The 18,763-nt window shown below is 40.4% G+C and overlaps 1 protein-coding gene across 4 annotated transcripts; it reads right to left on the bottom strand.

Annotated features, from left to right (window-relative positions):
- Nucleotides 1-2,945: 2,945 nt before the first annotated feature.
- On the bottom strand, nt 2,946-17,450 carry RBM17 (RNA binding motif protein 17). 4 transcript variants are annotated; one of them, XM_035549386.2, is made up of 12 exons: nt 17,361-17,450; nt 15,673-15,813; nt 14,075-14,191; nt 13,005-13,171; nt 11,477-11,574; nt 10,446-10,502; nt 8,158-8,299; nt 6,373-6,524; nt 5,583-5,656; nt 5,099-5,197; nt 4,556-4,628; nt 2,946-4,410 (listed from the first exon to the last, which is right to left on the bottom strand). In XM_035549386.2, exons 2-12 carry the CDS (start codon nt 15,793-15,795, stop codon nt 4,307-4,309), a joined length of 1,206 nt encoding a protein of 401 aa, XP_035405279.1. In that variant the 5' UTR covers nt 15,796-15,813; nt 17,361-17,450; the 3' UTR covers nt 2,946-4,306. The 4 variants fall into 4 exon arrangements, with proteins under 4 accessions (XP_035405279.1, XP_035405278.1, XP_035405280.1 ...); XM_035549385.2 differs by having other exon boundaries at nt 5,583-5,659; nt 17,361-17,439; XM_035549387.2 differs by having other exon boundaries at nt 5,583-5,659; nt 11,477-11,571; nt 17,361-17,439.
- Between the last annotated feature and the right edge of the window lie 1,313 nt (nt 17,451-18,763).

Here is an 18,763-nt window from a genome sequence, read left to right as displayed (position 1 = left end):
GCTGCGACTCACCCATTTCTCACGGATCCGCATGACACACGCAGAATTATTTGCAGGATGCACGGTTTCACGCTGATTAAGCAGCACCCGGAATTTCAGCCTCCTGGTCCTGTGGTTGACATTCCTGTGGCAGCTGCCAAGACGCTGCTGGTGCATGGCTTATCTCAACCTCCTCCATAAAATCAACAGCTATTTACTATTTTACTATTTATATCACGGTTCTGTCTCACAGGAAATATGCTTCAGAAGTACAAAGGGTGTTATTTTGATGAGCTCTGGGTAATTAAGGGAATAGCTCATCATAAAGTCTAACTCCGTTTTAACAAACTTTGGAAAAAAATAGTTATCTTTAATTTAACAAATTACTACCTTTAATTTAACATAGGATGAATCCAAGTCTTGTTCAGAGCCTCTTTCTGCACTAAGTGCTGTGAGGACAGTGCATCATTCGACTTTCCTCTTTAACTGAACTTGCTTCAGAGTCTGAAGTTGAAGTCTAAGAACCCTTACTATTTCCTGCCCTCAAAGTAAAAAGCAACTCCTCCACGAGGAATTTGGATTTGGTTGCATAGCTGCAAGTGTAGGGCGATAGGGTGTAATCCCAGCCCTGCAACCAACCTGCTGCATGACCTCAGGCAAGAGACTTTTGTACCTGCCTCCCCTCCCTCTTTGGATCGCTCTTTACACAGCAAGTTCTTTGAGGCAACAGTTCTCACCTTTCATGTAATATTAGCACGTCAAGCTTGGATTTTGACAATAGTAATTTAAAACTTTAACATGTTCCCTGTGAGCTCATCGGAATTCTTTAGTCTGACAGTAAGTGGGCAAGTGATAAACTGACAGCTGAAATTCAACACAGGCTAAATACAGAACAGGGCACATAAGAAAATGCAGTCGTAACCTGTGTTCGAAATGATGTGCTCTGAAATAGCACTCGGGAATGAAATCTCGGGGTTATAAAAACTACAAAAGCATGAAGGCAGTGCTTCCCTGCTACTAAAACAGCAATTGCTGTTGGAATTTCGGAAAAGAAAAAGGCAGCGAACGGCTATGCCGCTATGCAAATCCCTGCTTTTTCGACTTCAGGGTGGATAACACACCAGGGGCACCTTGTGCAGCTCCCAGCTGACACGTCCCACACGTCCCTCTCAGCTTGCTGTTAGCATCAGGACACTGCCAAATCTCCCTTAAGTAGCATCTAATCTAGATTCCTGGAAGTAATGAACTGTTCGTGTTTAGCCTGGGAGGAGATTCAGTTATTCAGCACACCAGAGAATCAGAGTATTTACAAGGGTACTTAAAACATGGAATTGAAGCTTAACTTTAGGACACCAGGCCTGAAAAATACCAAAGACATCATCCAAAGCTGTATAACCAATGCTGTACTGCCAATAAGGCAAGCATCCCTTAACAGGTCACTATTCTCTTCATTTTCTGTAATCATGGTCTTTTAAGGCATCAGAAAAGAAATAAATATATTAGAGAAATAAAAGACAAATAAAAATATTACTTCTTTAGACCACAGTTAGGAAAATATGTTTGCCATGTACCTTACAGAAAAACGTAGGTGCATAATTTCAAGAAAGAAAAGTCAAAGAAACCACTGAAAGAACTTTGTAGGTGTAGCAAAGAGCTCCAAACTAAGCGCTGCTGAGCTTTTTGAGAGGGTGCTGATGAACCATGGAGGGAAAAAATGGAAATAAAAAATAGAAATAGAAAATACAAATAGAGAAAAACAACAGTTTCCAGAGGAGGCAGGAAGTAAAGGAGCAAATTCAGACTTCAGATGCAAATTTTAAAGGCATGAAAGATACAGCCTGATCTGACAAAGCCTGAGCCAGCACATCAACACAGGTTAAGTGGAAGAATGTGCATTTGAAAAAACAAACAAACAAACAAAAAAAACCAACCTTGCTATAAGCTATATTATTTAATCACAAATAATGTCTGCCTCAGGACCCCGGTCAGCATGTCTGATCGTTTTCAAGTTGCCACATCCTTGTATGTACTTGCATTTACTGTGGCAGCACCTAGAGGACAACTGCTTACAAACCAGACTCCAACATTGCGTATTTGTACTGCACCAGCAAAACAAATACCTACAAGGAGATAAAATTAAGGCAATGTACATCCGCTAATGTTTCGAGAGGAGGTAAGCTGTCTCAGTGACCCCATGGTACAGATTAATATTTTATTTAAAGATTATCTCTCCCCTATGCAAATCACTAAACCATAAGTCACCTCCCCTCTGTTTCCAGAGATAAATATTAGTCACTAGTCATCAGCAATAAGGGAGTTTTATGACTAAATAGTACAGAGCTTGCCAGTAAAGCGGCTCCTAGAAAAAAAGACGATCTCAAACACACTAAACTGGAAGCTGGTATTACAGAGAAAAAGGTAGAACAGCTAATTAGAAGACAAAAACAACAGTCTGCATACTTCAGGAAATGCTCACGGCTAGTCACTCGGAACAGCAGTGTTTGCTGAAAGAAAAGCTGTAAATTAATCATGTTGCTCAAAGCCAAGTCATATTTCAAGCTAAGTTCAGATCACACTAAACAGGTTACCAGCGGGTAACTAAATGGGTTACCAGTGGGTAACTTTCCGCAGCGTGACATTCAAATTATGTGACTCCTGTAAGCAAATCCATGCTAATTCGTATTAGGCTAATTTCTTCATTTTCCTACACAGTAGCAAGGGCTTTAATGTGTTGCTCAAGGTCAAAGAGAAAACTGACAGCAGAGTCAATAACACACTGTGGATTCTGTTATTGCCCCAAGTCCTGTGGTTTTAGTGTTAGTCAGGCTGGTTCTTCACCTCTGCTGCAGCGAGGTTTTTCTAGTGGAGGACTGCAGCTATTGCCAACAACAGCACACGTCGTAGAAGTGACCGACTTGGAGGGCAGGCAACAGAAGAGGACAGTAAGGAAGCTGACACACGGCAGGTAAAATACAAGTTTTTTTTAAAAATCGTTTTCTGTTTTACAGGCAAATGTTTGTACAGAGGTTGTTGGAACACAGACAAAGTAAGCGGAAAACAAGACCACGGGTTTGCCATATGGATCTGCAGCCAAAACTTAATAAAAGGGCAGTAACTGGAGATACTCACAGCATTGATCAACTACAGGTCTATATCCCCTCCCCAGTACATGTGTATAACAGGAAAAAGACATCCAGCATCAACCTCCAAACAGCTAAAATGCCCTCGGAGCTCTCTTCTGTTTTAATATCCATACAATTTCAGTGGCAATTCTAGATGCAATGGAGCAGAGACGATCCCCACCATTGCCTAGCCACCTCTTAGTCGCATATTGTTCCCAAACAAAAAGCGAACGTAAAACCTGGAGCAGAATGCTATGTGTTATTTTACATCAGATTGAAAAGTTGTAGTGTTTAGAAGTTTAGTTTTTCCACTGTTCGGATTTTATGAGAATTTTCTTCCACTGCTTCCTATTGAGGCGTGAATCAATTATACAAAAATTAGTTACCTACACATGACATCAGAGGAAGTGAGACTCTGACAGCTGGCCAGGTACAAGAATGAGTTTCAGTTCTACCTATAGCATTTCAACAACAGTTAACTCTGGATACTTCTAGCAAAGACTGCCTGACAGTACGGAGCATCTGCTAACAGTCCACTCATTCCAATTCAAATGGTTAAGTATTTTAAATTCCTTCCTCCTTCCATTTCCCTGGGTTAAACATGTATTTTCTTTGGATTTGGGAAGAAATACAGACTCATTGCTTGTTACTCTACTCTCCATTCTGGCATAGGAAGTATTGTCCTGGAGTCAGGAGAGAACAAACTAGCTGCCAACTGTCCAACGACCCCAAACCACTCTGATGTGCAGAGGCGGAGGACTTATGAGCAAGGCTGGAACTCAGAGATATCATCAGGAAAGAGAAGCATGATAGCACACAGTCCTTTTCCAAAGCTTCCCACTTATTGTGGATGCAGCACAGGGACTCCGTGATGAAGCACCAGAACAAGGAAAGCAGGAATACAGACAAAGCATTTCCTCAGCAGTGGGATTTCAAATGAATGAAGTCATCTGAAAGCTCAAAAAAACAGGATTCCCAGAGCAATAAGCAGAATTGTGCAATTCAAAAACACACAGACGTGAATCTTACTTTCAAAGGGCTTTATATTACAAAAAAAATGAAGTCACAACGAATGCGAAAAATCCATTCAATGAGGCTTGTTTCCAGTTTGCTAGGAAAGCTGCTTTCTCTTCTTTATTCCCAGCCTACTGCTGAAAACATGATTGCCAAAACAGTGACAGACACCTCGAGCTAGATTTTTAAAGTCAAACTTGCTCTGCCAGATCCAGTACTCTGAACTTGTCCAGGTTGTAGAAACAAGCCTTCACCACTCGGCCTCCGAAGTATCTTCCATTTAGATCCACAACAGCTGAAATTGAAACCAGAAACAGGTCAGCAAGCAGCAACTCAGTAAACTAAAGATTTCTTTAGCTAAACAGTTTAATGAGTGGGACTGTTTAATCTCTTTGAAGAAGAGAACTCCAAAATTACTGTGACACAATTTAGTAACCTACCTTTAATTGCAGATTCAACCCGTTCAAACTCTAAAAATATTCTTACAGCTTCATCATCAGGGGCACCAGGAATCTAAAAAAAAAAAAAAAAAGTGATTAGAACAGTAATAAAACTATTGTTTTACCTCACTGTTCTTCACAAAAGTAGTGAGAAGAACACTACGAAAATAAGCAGGTATAATTCAATTCTCCAGTTGCCAAAGGGAGGTTGAATACTGCCAACCTTGTGTCCCCTTTCTCTAAGAAAATCTTTCAGATCAACTGGATTGAGAAGCTTCTACAACCTAACCCTATAAACAACTCAAAGCCTAATTTAGCAGGAGGAACTAAGAAGGTTCCAAAACCACAACACCCAGGGATTTTGCCCATTTTCTGACATTAAAAGTTTGTACCTTACATATATCAAAAATATAGAATCACTACAGAGCAAATGACCCCGTCAGATCTTCTAATCTATGCCCCTTCTGTACAGCAGTAGCATTCCAGTCCTGTGAGACAGATACCCAGTTCACTTTTGGAGCAGCCAGAGAGACCATCTCTTACCTCAAAGATGACACACTTCCCAACCTTGCCGTATTTTTCACATTCTTCCTTTGTTTCAACTTCTAGATCTTCATCCACCTCCCCAGCACCTACCATGTTCTGAAAGTTTAAACGATAAACAACACATTGGATGTTGTCTGAAGAGACAGTTACGTCAACAGATCACGGATGCATGCAGCTGTGAACATGAACTCCCTACGCTTGTGTTTACCAGGTCAAAAACCATTCTGTCAATTGCCACAGGGCTAGATAGTTCCCTAGGACTGAGACACTGCGACGTGGTCACTGTGTAATCTAAATCAGCGTTGATTTATAGTCACAAGTCATATCTCAGGAAGGCATATTTTCTCCACAGAGCACTATGTAGGTGCAGGACAGAATTGTCCAAGCTTGTACAGTTGCTGTAATAGGAGCACAGGTTAAAGCATTAAACCAGTTGTGTACACTGAAAATATCAAGACACGACCCCTTACTCACAACTCACCCTTAGTAACACCACTTTAGTTGGGCATTTCAGTATCTCAGTCAACGGGTTAGAATCCGTTTTCTTGGTTGCATCTGCTATGAAGAGAGAAAAGTGAATCATGGAATAATTTAAGGCTGAAGCAGATTTAAAGCTCACACGGGGCCTTTTATCAAATCTTACTCTTATCTAGCAGTGAAATAAAAGCCAGTAAATGCAGTTTCATATTGGTGAGGAGTTTTTTCAGAATTTGTAGCTACTTGGAAGGACAATAAGCAGAAAAATCATTGCCACAGAGAACAGAGACAATGTACTATTTCTTTCACAGAAGTCATTTGTAAGTTCAAAATTGCAAGAGATCCACTAAGAACTAAAAAATCAGATCTCCTGACTTCCAACACTTGTGCTAAGGCAGAAGTGCTGTTCTAGTAAGCCTAAATGTATCCTCTAGATCCAACAACAGCAGGGAAACGAGGATAGTATCTAATGCCCATGACATGGAAAAAACCAGAGAAGCAGAGCAGAATCACCCCTTGAAGAGAAGGTACAGGCAGAGGCTTCTGAACACTAAAGGAGGACAGCTGATAGGGAAAGGGGAGAATGAGCTAAAATAATTCGTAGAAAATCACCCCCAAGAAAGATGAATTTCCACAGGAAGATAACAGGAGTCCTTCCAACTAACTAGCATTTTCTGCTAGGACAGATGGCAAACAGAAATCCAGGAGCTCCCACTGAGCCTGAGCTATTATTTCCCCGACCATTTTTTTTTTTTTTTTTTTTTTACAAACTTATTGACACAGGACAAAATTACCTTTCTCTGTAGCATCGCCAACAATGATCTTGCCACCCCTCTTGCTTGTTTTCTCTACTGACAGTGCTGTGCTCAGCCCCTGTTCATGCTTTCCCAGCCCCTGACCCTCTCTGAAACCATATTTCTGCATGATTTTATGAGCTACTGTCCCTCTGCAAAAAGAAAAAGCATCAGTTAGTAAAGGTTTCTCGCAAGAACATCACCACTGCTTTTCTCAAGAGTGCTCAAATACTCAAAAGTTGTTCATACTTTTCCAAACACAACCAAACTCCTATTAGCAGTGCAAGTCAGCATCATAAACTCCACAGTAAGTCACACAACATATTACATCAAGGTCCATTTAGCTCAGTTTCTTATCTTTGTCAGTGGCTGGTATCAAAAGCTTGAGAGAAAAGGCACATGAGGAACCATCTGTTTCCCACATTAGATTACTCCTACTATCTATTGTTTTGAACTCTACATAAGCTCCAAAGTACACAGCTTTGCTAGCCCTTCCTATGACAACCTGGATATTCTTAGTATTGATTTACATGTCTCTCCTTTCTGAATTGTCAGGAACTCAGAGAGGCAATGATTCCCTCATCTATTTAAAAGTACCATCTTTGTTGGTATTTCTTCGGCAACCTTTGCTGGACGGGGCAAGGCATAAAAGAAATGTCATGGTGCAGCAGTTTACACCGCAGTAAATATTCTACTCTCGGTCACCCCCATTTTACCAACAGGCATGTTGCACAGAAAACTTCGGATCAGTGACTACACGACCATTTTCTAGCCATACCATATGAAACATACAAAGGCCCATTAAAAAAAGGCTAAAAAGTCTATGCAGTGCTTAAAGGTCAGGACACTGAGTCGTAAAATAAGCAGCAGCCAACTGTGTAGTCAGAATAAGACAGGTTAGGTAATATTTTTAGCACTTCTTTCAGTGAAGTGCAGGCTCCAGGGTAGAGCTAACTAGAGGCAGTAACAATACATAAATTGGTCCACCAGCACTACTAATTTATAATTTTTCTGAGCAATGTAAAAAAAATGTTTCCGTTAAAAAAAAGCTGCATGAAAAACTGTCTCCAAAACCAAAAATGTAGTGTAATAATGTAATAAACCATAATTTTAGGGCTGTGTTCCTCCTGCATGCAATTTGGATCAACGAGGCTGCACTTCTGCAACACTCAATATGACTGATAAGGGGGCCATAGCTAACCACTGCACCTTTCAAAAGGGGTTTTTTAACCTGTTTTTAACTATAATTTTGACTTCACTTTGCCACCACAGTAGTAACACAAGCATTACACAACGCTAACCCAAGGCAGAAAAGTGAACAGATAGATTTGCAGCCACAGCTGCTGCCACAATCATGCAAATGTGCTTTGAATTTTGGAAGAAACAAACAAACAAACCAGAGTTGAAATGGTTTCCATTGGTACGTAACAAATTTAGGACAAAGCTGGAAAAGAAACCTAGAGGACCTAAAATGCCATCTGTGCTTTCCTGCAAACTACATTAGCTTGGCTTGTACAAGCCATAAACACTTTATACTGGAACGTGGCTCCAAAACTTACCCTGAAAGCACAGCCTCGAACACAGCCACCTCAAATGCATTTCTCTCATTCAAGTAAATCCACTGCTTTTTCTGCATCCGGTCAGTTAGGACTACTTGCACTCAGACTAACCATACACACGCAATGGGTTGTGTTCTTCTCTACGGACAACTATTTTAACTTTTGGTTTCCACCACCTTCTAATATTTTTTTTTTTCCACAGAATGTAAACATGTCAAACATTTACCCCATGTTAGCAAGGAAAGAGTTGCTAGGTCCCGTGGGGGAACGAGGTCTGTCTGGCTCATCATACACTGGAGGAGGAATAGCTGCTTTAGAAGATGGTGCCCGAGGTCTTGACTCCTCTTCGAATGGGAATGATGCTACAGCTGAAGAAAAGAGACACTTGCTTATTCACTAAACTATGTTGAACTACCTATTTGTTATGAACACTACAGCACTGTACCTTCAAATTTAATCCAGAGAAAGATCTCCATCTGCAAATTGTATTTTTTTCTCCTTTAATACTAACAAAGTCCACACAAATCCAAATCAGAATAATATTTTCTTTGCATATGCAGCTTTAACATCCCCACATCTCCATCTCCTTCCCTCTCCCTCTCTACCCCCCTCACCAACCAAGATTTAAAGAGTTATTCTGGATTTTCCTCATAGAATGAGTTTGTATACAGGAGTTTGTATAGATAACTCTTACTTATCAAGTGACAAAAAGAAACATTAAGAGGCCACCTGCACTACAATTAGTTTATCTAGACAGAGTACAAGCAAACTTAAAGCTCCATTCATCAGAACATGATTATGACAAAAAAATTTTATCAATGCACACAGCCTGGGGCCTGAGGGCTGCAAAGAAAAGAACACTGTACATTTACACAAAGGAGAAATCAGTCTCTCAAAAAACTAAATTCAAAGCAAAATGTTTGCACAGCCTTAAGAGATCTTACTGACAAATTTTGAACTGAAATGTTTTCTGGGGGATGGATGTGTATATAATATATACATCATACTGATTAGATTATTGTACTATCTTCTACTGACAAGTCAAACTGAAAAAAGTAAAAAAAAAAAAACAAAACAAAACACAACCTACAGAACACTAAAGAAAATATGCCGAACACACTTTGGAATGTATCTATGGACTTTTACACTGACTTCATTATAGATTATTTTCTTGTGAACTAGTGTTTGTAACTTTCCAATGTCAGATGTGAAGTTTGAGAACACTGTATGAGGAAAAAAAATCCCTATTTAAGCAGCAGACAGACTGGACTATGGGACTTCTGCTACAGTAATATTTTCTGAGGTTTTTCTAGCCTAGCTTTGGGTGTCGAGTAACAAGCAGTACAAAGATTTCCGTGTGAGATCATCTCACTTTTTGAGAGCTCTCCCCCTTACAATATTTCTACCATTTCCAGCCTATATTTATTTTTCCTTGACACCACTCAATTGCTCTTAATTACTGACTCAAAACAATCTCTTTCTGTTTTTAGTGTTTACACACTTCAAATGCTTTCACTGTTATATCATTCACTTACTCTGCCAAGCTTCATTTTTTATTTAAATACTCTCTTAAATAAAAACTGGACTTCCAAAGGGAAGTCTTTTAGGTGCACAATATGCTTTTTCATTATTTTTAACAACATAAAATAACGAACAGCATGTTGTATAATTTAAAAATGTAAAATAATCAGACATGCAAAAAAGAAGCAGTTTTGTTCTTTCGGCAAGATTATGCCATCTAGTGGACAACTCCAACCGTCAACCTAAATTCATTAAGTGAAACCCTAGCAGACACACAACCAACTCTTCAGTAGATAACGCATCCACTGAAGACTTACAAAACTGTCTGTAGTGCATGACCACTTTAGAAAAAGCATTCATAAAGTACAAAGGACAATGGAAAAAAATCTCTCTCTGTACTGCCAAGGTTTCTAACTTACCTAAAGAAATCTATCTGTAACATTTCTTCGTTTACGTCACAAATCATAGAGTGGCTCACGTTGGAAGGGACCTTAAAGATCATCTAGTTCCAACCGCCCTGCCATAGGCAGGGGCACCACCCACTAGATCGGGTTGCTCAGGGCCTCATCGAGCCTGGCACTGAACTTTCCAGGGATGGGGCATCCACAGCTTCTCTGGGCAACCTGTTCCAGTGCCTCACTACCCTCAGACCGAAGAATTTTCTCCTAACATCTAATCTAAATCTCCCCTCTTGTAGTTTAAAATCATCCCTCCTCATCCTATCACCATCTACCTGAGTAAAAAGTCACTAAAAAAAACCAGCCTGCTAAAATGCTTCCATAGCAATACAGAAACTATCCTTTAGAACAGAGATGTGAAACAGTAATATCACAGGCTCCCTACAGCCTCTCCCCCATCAACAAATAACTAGCACAGGTCCTTGGATCAGAAAGAACCACATGAGAAGAATGGCAGGATGACTTAACTGACTAGAAGGTGGAGTGAACATCAAGCAACATTACCAGGTTTCAGAAAAATGTTTGTTGTACTTACGTTCTTTGTCCTTCTCAACAAGAGAAGTGGGTGGTGCAATAGCAGCCCCTCCCATACCTATGAAGAAAACGGAAGAGAACATGTTTGTATGGTTAGGTTCTGCTGCTTGGAATAGCTTCGCTGAATTTTAACACAGCTGCTGGCTCCTTGCCAGCCAACTCTTAACATGCATCACTGTAAACAGAAAAGCAGCAACCGAGGAGTCGGAGTTACTAACTAGAAACAAATGAAAGGCACGTCAGAGGAGGCAACCTCACACTGCTGTGACGTACTACATATTGTATCTTTAATAAACATACTCCATAGGATTTCGAAATTAAAGACTGCAAGGGAAACAAACCTTCAGTTCTACAACTGTTCAGTTAAGGCAAACGAAGAAGGTAGTCTGTGCAAGATTAACTACACTTTGCTAAGAGCACAGTACAAAGCCCCTTTGCTATTTTAATGCACAATATTTTAACGTAGTCCCAAACTTCCAAGGTAGAGCAAATGTTTTAAATGTCCTTTGTCAGAAATTTTCTTTTCTGAAATAAAACCCGAGCTGAATTATTTACTGTAACTTTGTGGCTGAAAAGAACAAAATTTAATTTTGTTTATGCAAAGATACGTCATTACCTAGATCCACGTCTTGCTAACTAGTTCTAAAGGTATTCAGATAACAAATACAGGAACGGCGAGCACTAACAGTGAAAACTCAACTGTGATTCTCATAGCCTGATTAAATCTCATCTTTCCCTTCTTTCCTGGAACCTACACACCATGCAGAAACTTAAAATAGGTATCAACAAAGCAATGTGAATAGGGTTTTTTCCACCAGTAATTAAACTGACATCTCCCTCCATGGGAAAAAAAAAACGCTTTCTGTATTAAAACAGTTATGACGTAACAAAATGCTAGGTTTATTCTAAAGGCTCAGAAGTAACAGCACGCCTCTCAGCTGAGAACAGAGATACACATGAATAGAGGACTGTGAACTTCCCCATATTTCTCCTTTTCTTTCCCCCCACGAATAAAATGAACAACTCCCTTACTTCTTTTTCTTCTCTCCCTTTCATAATCTTCATCTTCATCAGAATCTGGATCTGGTCTTCTTGAAAACCCACTGGCTTCATGTCTGTCTTTACGTCTTCTAGGAGACACAGTAAGTTAGGATAAGAAACGAAGTTGACTCTGCTTTAATTCATGATACCACCACCTTTGCTGTGTGAATTACACAGCTACGCTCTAATTGGCATAACATGTTTTTCATAGAGCTGTAAGTAAACACCTTTGTTTTCAGGGTTTTTTTTGTGTTTTTTTTTTTTTTTGCTTTTATCCTTATAGAATATTTTTTCTAAAACATATGATGGATTCCAAGGAAGAAGATTATTTTCCACTTGCAAGCCAGCCAAGGAGAATATATGGAAACGAGGAAGCATATGAGTGCGTCTAGTCCAAACTGACTACACTGACTGAATGACTACAATTAAGAGGCGTTGGATACAAGCAACAGGAAGGTAACAGAAACCTTAAATGATCACCCTGCTTGTACTAAGTTACGGCCTTGACTAAATAGCAATCAACACTGAAACTGTGGAAATGCCAACCCAGAAATCTAAGATCCTGTGTGCTAGTTAGAGAAAAGTACGACAGAGCCTCAGGCACTCATCCTCCACCAGAATAATGAATATAACTAACAAAAGACAGAAGAGGCCAAATAATTAGAAATATTAACTTCCACGGTCTACACAGGGAGATAGAATATGCCTCCTCTAACTCCACAGACTTCAGGCAATTCATAACATGATTAAATTGCTTATTAATTTCATTTAAAATGAACAAGTAGTATCTTATTGTCTGGCTGGCAGATGTTTACCACCTACTTCAATAGAACACTGAACCTGCATTCAACTTCTTTAATAAGATTAAAAAGATTTCTTATTCCAGGGAAAGGGCATTGAGATGCCTAAAAATAAGTAGCGTCTTCTTTTGTCCGGAGACAGAAGAGTAATAAATATACAATTAACTTACTTAAACTGAGTGTAGAATATTTAAAAAAAAAAAAGGAAACTATGCCTCTCAAAGGCAGTGCAAGCTGTGTCTTTAAAACTGAAATGGATTCACTTGTCAGTCTGGCATATGTAAAAGCAGAAAAAAATAGTTTATCATGATGAGCACTGAAAGGTATTTCTGAAGTCAGGTTATACTGACATCAAATACTCTAAAATATCTGTGAGGTCAAGGTCTGATGTCAATGAATGAAGTACCCAAATACTGCTGCTAGTATTGAAAAACAGTAAATATAAACAAATTTGGCAAGTGTCTTTCAGATTGCTCATTACGAGCCAAAGAGGATGTAAACATGATAAATCCTATGACTCTGCTATGTTAGGTGATTTTAGCAAAAGAACTAAAATACATTAGTTTAAAAAAATTGTGCTTGTATCTGAAAGCATAAAATATTTTTCAATTAAAAAAAATCCCTGAAACTCTTCAGAGGAATGAAAACAAACATCAATCTTTACGTAACTATTCTTTACCTAGCAGTCAATATGCCACGAGTTAAAACCGAAGCCTTACTTTTCTCTTTCTTCAATCTCCTTTTGCCTCTCCAGCTCACGCTGCCTCTGTCGTTCCTCTCTCTGACGCTTTACCACTTTTTCATAATCATTTGGAAACATAGGATCATACTCATCTGCCAAAGGAATCAATACATCTCCCGCAGAAAAACCACTTGGTACAGGATCCTTACAAGAGAAAAAGGAGAGCAGTGATGTTTGTCAGGTGAGATCTGAAAACAACATCTAGTCGGACACAAAGTTTAACGCTTCCTTCTCACTCCCAACCCAGAGAACTCAATTCCTAATTTACATAATTTAAGTAATAATATCCCAATCCTATTGGCATTGGAAGAAATCTTTGCTTTACTTCAAAACATTTCACCTAGTCTTTCATCATCTCAAATTTTTCCATGAAGAAAGAATCCCCCCATCAAACAAATCAGCAGCAAATTGACACGGACAAGAATTTTTTCAATATTCATTCATTCATACTAGAAAATATGTCTTGCTGTTGCAATCATCTGCAAGGGGTCCTTCCAGACTATGTCATTAGTCTTTTTCATCATCTGCTACTAATACAATACCAAAGATAGACATACAGTTCTCCTCTTATCTGAAAGAACTATTTCAGAACCATCACCTTTCAAAAAATTTCAGGGACAAAGTTTCTCTGAATTATTTACCACGAAAAGCCCAATTTAAAAAACAAAACAAAAGCCATCAATTTTTAATAACTATTAATATAACGGTCTAGTTCCAACACTGGTGCAATTATAGTTACCTTCATTATTTACCTGACCAAACTGTCATTTTGCAAAATACTGTGAAGCTGTCCAGCAGAAATATGCAAGAAGGAATGTTTTATTTTAACTGTGCTTTCATCTGGGTACTTCCACACTGTATCACATAAGTCCCTATCAAACTGAGATATTCACTCATTTAAGATCCTCTAAGCAGAGGAAATCAATTTCAGAAACTGGTCACTTCTCTGAACACTTGGAAAGACGATTCAAAAATAAAATGCAGTCAAAGAATTGCAATTCAGAAAAATCTGTTAACAGATGAACTTTTAATCTGCTTCGGTCTTACCTTTAACCCAGCTGCTACATGAGGTGGAGTGTCCACAATCTGTCTCTCATCAGAAGAGCTGCCTCGTTTCAGGTCAATCACTGGAGCAAGGACTGTTGTTTGTTTTGTTCTCTGACTCTAAAAAATGACCAAAATACAAAATGTCCAAAATATAACAAAATAGCTTTCTAAAAAGCAGCTTTATTTATATACTTGAAGATGAATTCTCCAATTTCTTTTTTAAAGGATAAAAACCAGTATCAGATCCTTCACTGTGCAAAGCTCGACATATCATTTATTTTAAACTTACCAACATACAGTAATTCTCAATATTTCTCATAAATGTTTCTGATGTGGGTAACTTAGCTTATTTCATATCTTAGTGGTGGCAAAGGCCAACTCAGCTTGAAGCCAGATGTTTGTCAACTATGGTTATAAAACTACTACACAAATACAGATCTGATGCAATACTTCAAAGAAAGCTTCAGTTAAACCAGTGCAGACCTTCCCCTTTTTAAGCGAGAGGGATCAAACTTTGCTTGCATATGTACTAAAACATACAGTAAATGGTTTGGACTAGGACCAAAACCATGTATCAGAAGTTCAGGTGATCTCTCTTGAGTTGAGTTTGAACCCAGTGGACTTTTTTAAGAAAGGGCTCAGAATTATTCTAACGACAAATTCTAGTGTTTGTCGTATTTTTCCACCTAATAAAATGTATCAAACTATTTTGAATTTTCAATCTTCCAATCGTATTCTATTCTTCTGTTACTATTATTATAAAAAAATACCTAATAGAGTAGACATTTGAGATCTCATTCATGCAGGCTCTTCCAACTAACAAAATTCTGCTCTGAACTTTATCAGCACAAATTAGGAGTAAATCCAGCAAAGAAAAAAAAAATGCTATGCTTAGATAATTATTCTGTATCTGTATCACTACTACTTTTTTAATTAAGTAATCTCACTCTTGACCCTTCAAACCACAGAGAACATAGATGTGTCTCACATGAACCAAACAATCAACACTGTTTAAAGAAACTGGGTGAAATACTGTAGCAATAAAAAGAAAATGGCTCTGTCATAGTTGAAGCTCAAGGAATTAGCTTGTACTCCTTTTCTCTCTTGCATACTTGATATATTTTCTGCAAAAATTTCCAAAGCACAACAATTTGCACATTAGTACCTAAACCCATTTAAAACAACAAGCATAAAATGAGGCAAGTAGGTAAATAACAATTGATACAAATGCAAAGAATGACCAACAACCAGTACTAACAACTATCAAGTGCAGTATGACCCTTGCCTACTCTGGAAAAAAAAAAAAACTGCTTAATTTCATTATCTTCAAAGTTAAGGAGAACTTTTGGCTCTCCAAGTAACAAGATTTGAGGCTCACAGCAAACACATCACTTCTTTGTTCAATTTTAGTCTTGCAAGACTTCCTAGAACACACTTCAAGAAACAGGCATCTTGTTTTCCCCCCACCTGTTTTGCTAGGCTCCTTGCTACAAACTGTTAGACAAATCCTAAATCACCCCAAATCAGTATCCTAAGGTCAAAAACTTCTATTAAAAGATGTTTTAATAATAGAAAGCAAAATTACAAAAGTACTATACCTTTGCTTGAGTGAGAGCTGCCTTCTTCACCTGCAATTGAGACTGTAGTAGTTTGAAATTTTTGGACCAGCCTTCTGTTTTGGAATCGCTGGTCTCAACTCCCAAATCATCATAAAGTGACATTTTCTCTTCAATTTAAAGCTACAAAACAAAAATATATGTCAGATTATTTAACAAATCTTACACCCAGTACATAGTTGCTACTACTGTGGATATGTCTGTACAATGTATTTTGAAATCTTTTTTTCCAAACCAGAGAGAATTCCAAGTGATAACATTTTTCTGCTTAGTAGCAAACATACAGACTATAGGTAAGGCTGTGCAAAAATAACTCTTTCAAAAGGTAATGAATACTCTTCAAATGTTAACAGGTGCCAGAAACTTTCCAAAATTACATTTGTAGCTTTAGATACCAATCATTTCAAGTTCTGAAGCTACACTGTAGTCCATGCCAACATTTGGAGGTTGCCCACAGAATCCAACATCAAGTACTACACAAGCTGCAAGACTTTCAGATCCAGACAAAATAACTCCTGTCTCTCCTGACATTAAAGTTATCTGCACAAACATATCAACGTTCAAATCATCTTTGTAAACATCACTACTTTTTGCATCAGTGTAGGCTGAAAAAGAATATCTTTCTTATAATAATTATACTTGCCAGAGCATTCTTTGTCAAATTATTTTTAAGTAACTATTTTCACAGCATGTAAAGGCCTAACAAATACATTGAACAGACACAGAAATATATATATATATAAATTAGCTAAGTAACAACATCAGTGACGTGACATGAAATATATCACTTTGTCTGATACTGTGCCTAACATGAAAGGAAGAAGAGAAAATGTGAATGTAAACAGAGGTCTATTACCTGTGGAACAATCTGTAAGGCAATTATTTAGCCTCTGTTAGCCCTGGATTACAGTCTCTCTCCAGCCAAAAGCTTTAACTTTCTACTTTACTGCAGGAACGAACATTACTGATAAACGTTCCGCCGTGAAACATTACAGACTCATTAGAATAAGGCCTTGCTCCCAACGACGTGACAGATAGTTATGTTTCAGGGAACCTGCTCAACTAGAGATCTCTCTTAGATGTGTTTAAATTTATGTGAAAAGTCTTAGATGCAGGAGACAGTAACCCCAAAGGGGGACATGCTCAGCAAAAATTTAAAAAAAAAGAGAAAATGCAGATTTCATCCTGCAGGGGAATGGGAACAATCAGGGCTCAGTAGAACACAATTCACCAAGAAAATAACCCATTCTATGAAAAAGGCAGGATTACTGGGGTTATTATAAACATGGGCACAGGCAGGGGTACATACAGGGGACACATTTTGATGCACATGGGAACAGGCTGAAAACAAGGCACTAACTGAACTCCTGCCTGCCACACGGAAGCGGAGATGGTGCCAAACGGGGGGCAGAGAGCCAAGCAGAGGCACCATAACCACGATAACACAAAAAAGCAGCCTGCTGCTTCTGCCCACGCAGTGGCCGAGGCCTGAGGGAACCCCCCCACCCACAGGCCTACACCCCCCCCCCCGAGGGGAGAAGCCGGAGGGTGCCGGCCGCCCTCGTCCCACCTCACCCAACGCCCTCCCCTCCCTCCCCGCATCCCCGGAGCCCGAAGGCGGCCTCCCCGGGCATGCAGAACCGGCCGGGGCCCGCCTGGCCGCCGCTCACCCGTCACGGCGCCGCCATTAGCCGGCCGCTGAGGCAGCCGGGAAGCGGCTCCCCTCAAGGCGGCCGCGCCTGCGCCCCGCCGCCCGCCCCGCCGCCATTTTACAGCCCCCTGGCGGCGGGAGGAGGGAGCGGCCGCCATCCCGTTTCCTTTCACGCCGCGGTGTTTCCCCGAATCCCAGTTAGAATATGGAGTCATTAAGGTTGGAAAAGACCTTCAAGATCATCTGGTCCAACCATCGCCCTACAACCACTATCACCACTAAACCATGTCCCTAAGCACCACGTCCAACCTTTCTTTGAACACCCCCAGGGACGGTGACTCCACCACCTCCCTGGGCTACCTGTCCCAACGCCTGACTGCTCTTTCTGAGAAGAAATGTCTCCTCATTTCCAACTTAAACCTCCCCGGCACAACTTGAAGCCATTCCCTCTAGTCCTATCACTAGTTTCCTGTGAGAAGAGGCCAACCCCCAGCTCCCCACACCTCCCTTTCAGATAGTTGTAGAGAGCAGTAAGGTCTCCCCTGAGCCTCCTCTTCTGCAGACCAAACACCCCCAGTTCCCTCAGCCGCTCCTCACAGGATTTGTGCTCCAGGCCCTTCACCAGCTCCGTAGCCCTTCTCTGGACACGCTCCAGGGCCTCGTTGTCCTTCTTGTAGTGAGGGGCCCAAAGCTGAACACAGCACTCAAAGTGCTGCCTCACCAGAGCAGAGTACAGGGGGAAAATCACCCCCCTGCTCCTACTGGCCACACTGTTCCTGTTACAAGCCAGGATGCCGCTGGCCTTCTTGGCCACCTGGGCACACTGCTGGCTCATGTTCAGGCAAGCATCAATCAGAACTCCCAGGTCCTTTTTCCTCTGCACAGCTTTCCAGCCCCAAGCCAGTAGCGCTGCATGGGGTTGTTGTGGCCAAAGTGCAGGATCCAGCACTTAGCCATGTTGAACTTCCCAGTGCTCACCAGTATGGCACTGGGGAGGGAAACCCCAGCCCTGCTCAGCGCTGGGAGCTGTGGGCTCGGGGAGACTGTGTTGTGATGGGGGAAGGAGGGAAGCTGCTGCCATTTCTGACCTCCTCCTGCAACCAGATGATGCCCCCAGTGCAAAATCTGATGTAAACAGCAATAAAAATGGTGGTTGTGAAGTTTCTGGCATGGGCAGGACTGCCTGGAGATGTCAGCAGGTGGAGAAGGCAGCGATGGCTTGTGCAGCCCTCAGGCCCCCCAGGTGCTCCCCAAAACATACCGATGGCATACATGTCAGACAGTACGCGCTCAGGTTGGATACATGCCAGAACATATACACCTGACTTCATGGCACGTCCGTTTTGCAAGCAGGACAGGGTAGGATGCAGCCAAGTGGAATTTTGGGAGGAGTTTTGCAAAGAACTCACACCCTGTTTGTCA

The sequence above is a fragment of the Cygnus atratus genome, chromosome 1 (genome assembly GCF_013377495.2).
Source record: "Cygnus atratus isolate AKBS03 ecotype Queensland, Australia chromosome 1, CAtr_DNAZoo_HiC_assembly, whole genome shotgun sequence".
NCBI classification, from domain to species: Eukaryota; Metazoa; Chordata; class Aves; order Anseriformes; family Anatidae; genus Cygnus; species Cygnus atratus.
This window is presented reverse-complemented; position numbering and strand designations above follow the sequence as displayed.

Excerpts from the sequence above, each read along its gene's own strand:
- RBM17 (XM_035549385.2), bottom strand. The coding sequence starts at position 15,795 with ATGTCACTTTATGATGATTTGGGAGTTGAGACCAGCGATTCCAAAACA. Across the intron at positions 14,192-15,672 it reads CAGCTCTCACTCAAGCAAAG|AGTCAGAGAACAAAACAAAC; the intron begins GTATAGTACTTT and ends GTCATTTTTTAG. Across the intron at positions 6,525-8,157 it reads TCTTTCCTTGCTAACATGGG|AGGGACAGTAGCTCATAAAA; the intron begins GTAAATGTTTGA and ends TTCTTTTTGCAG.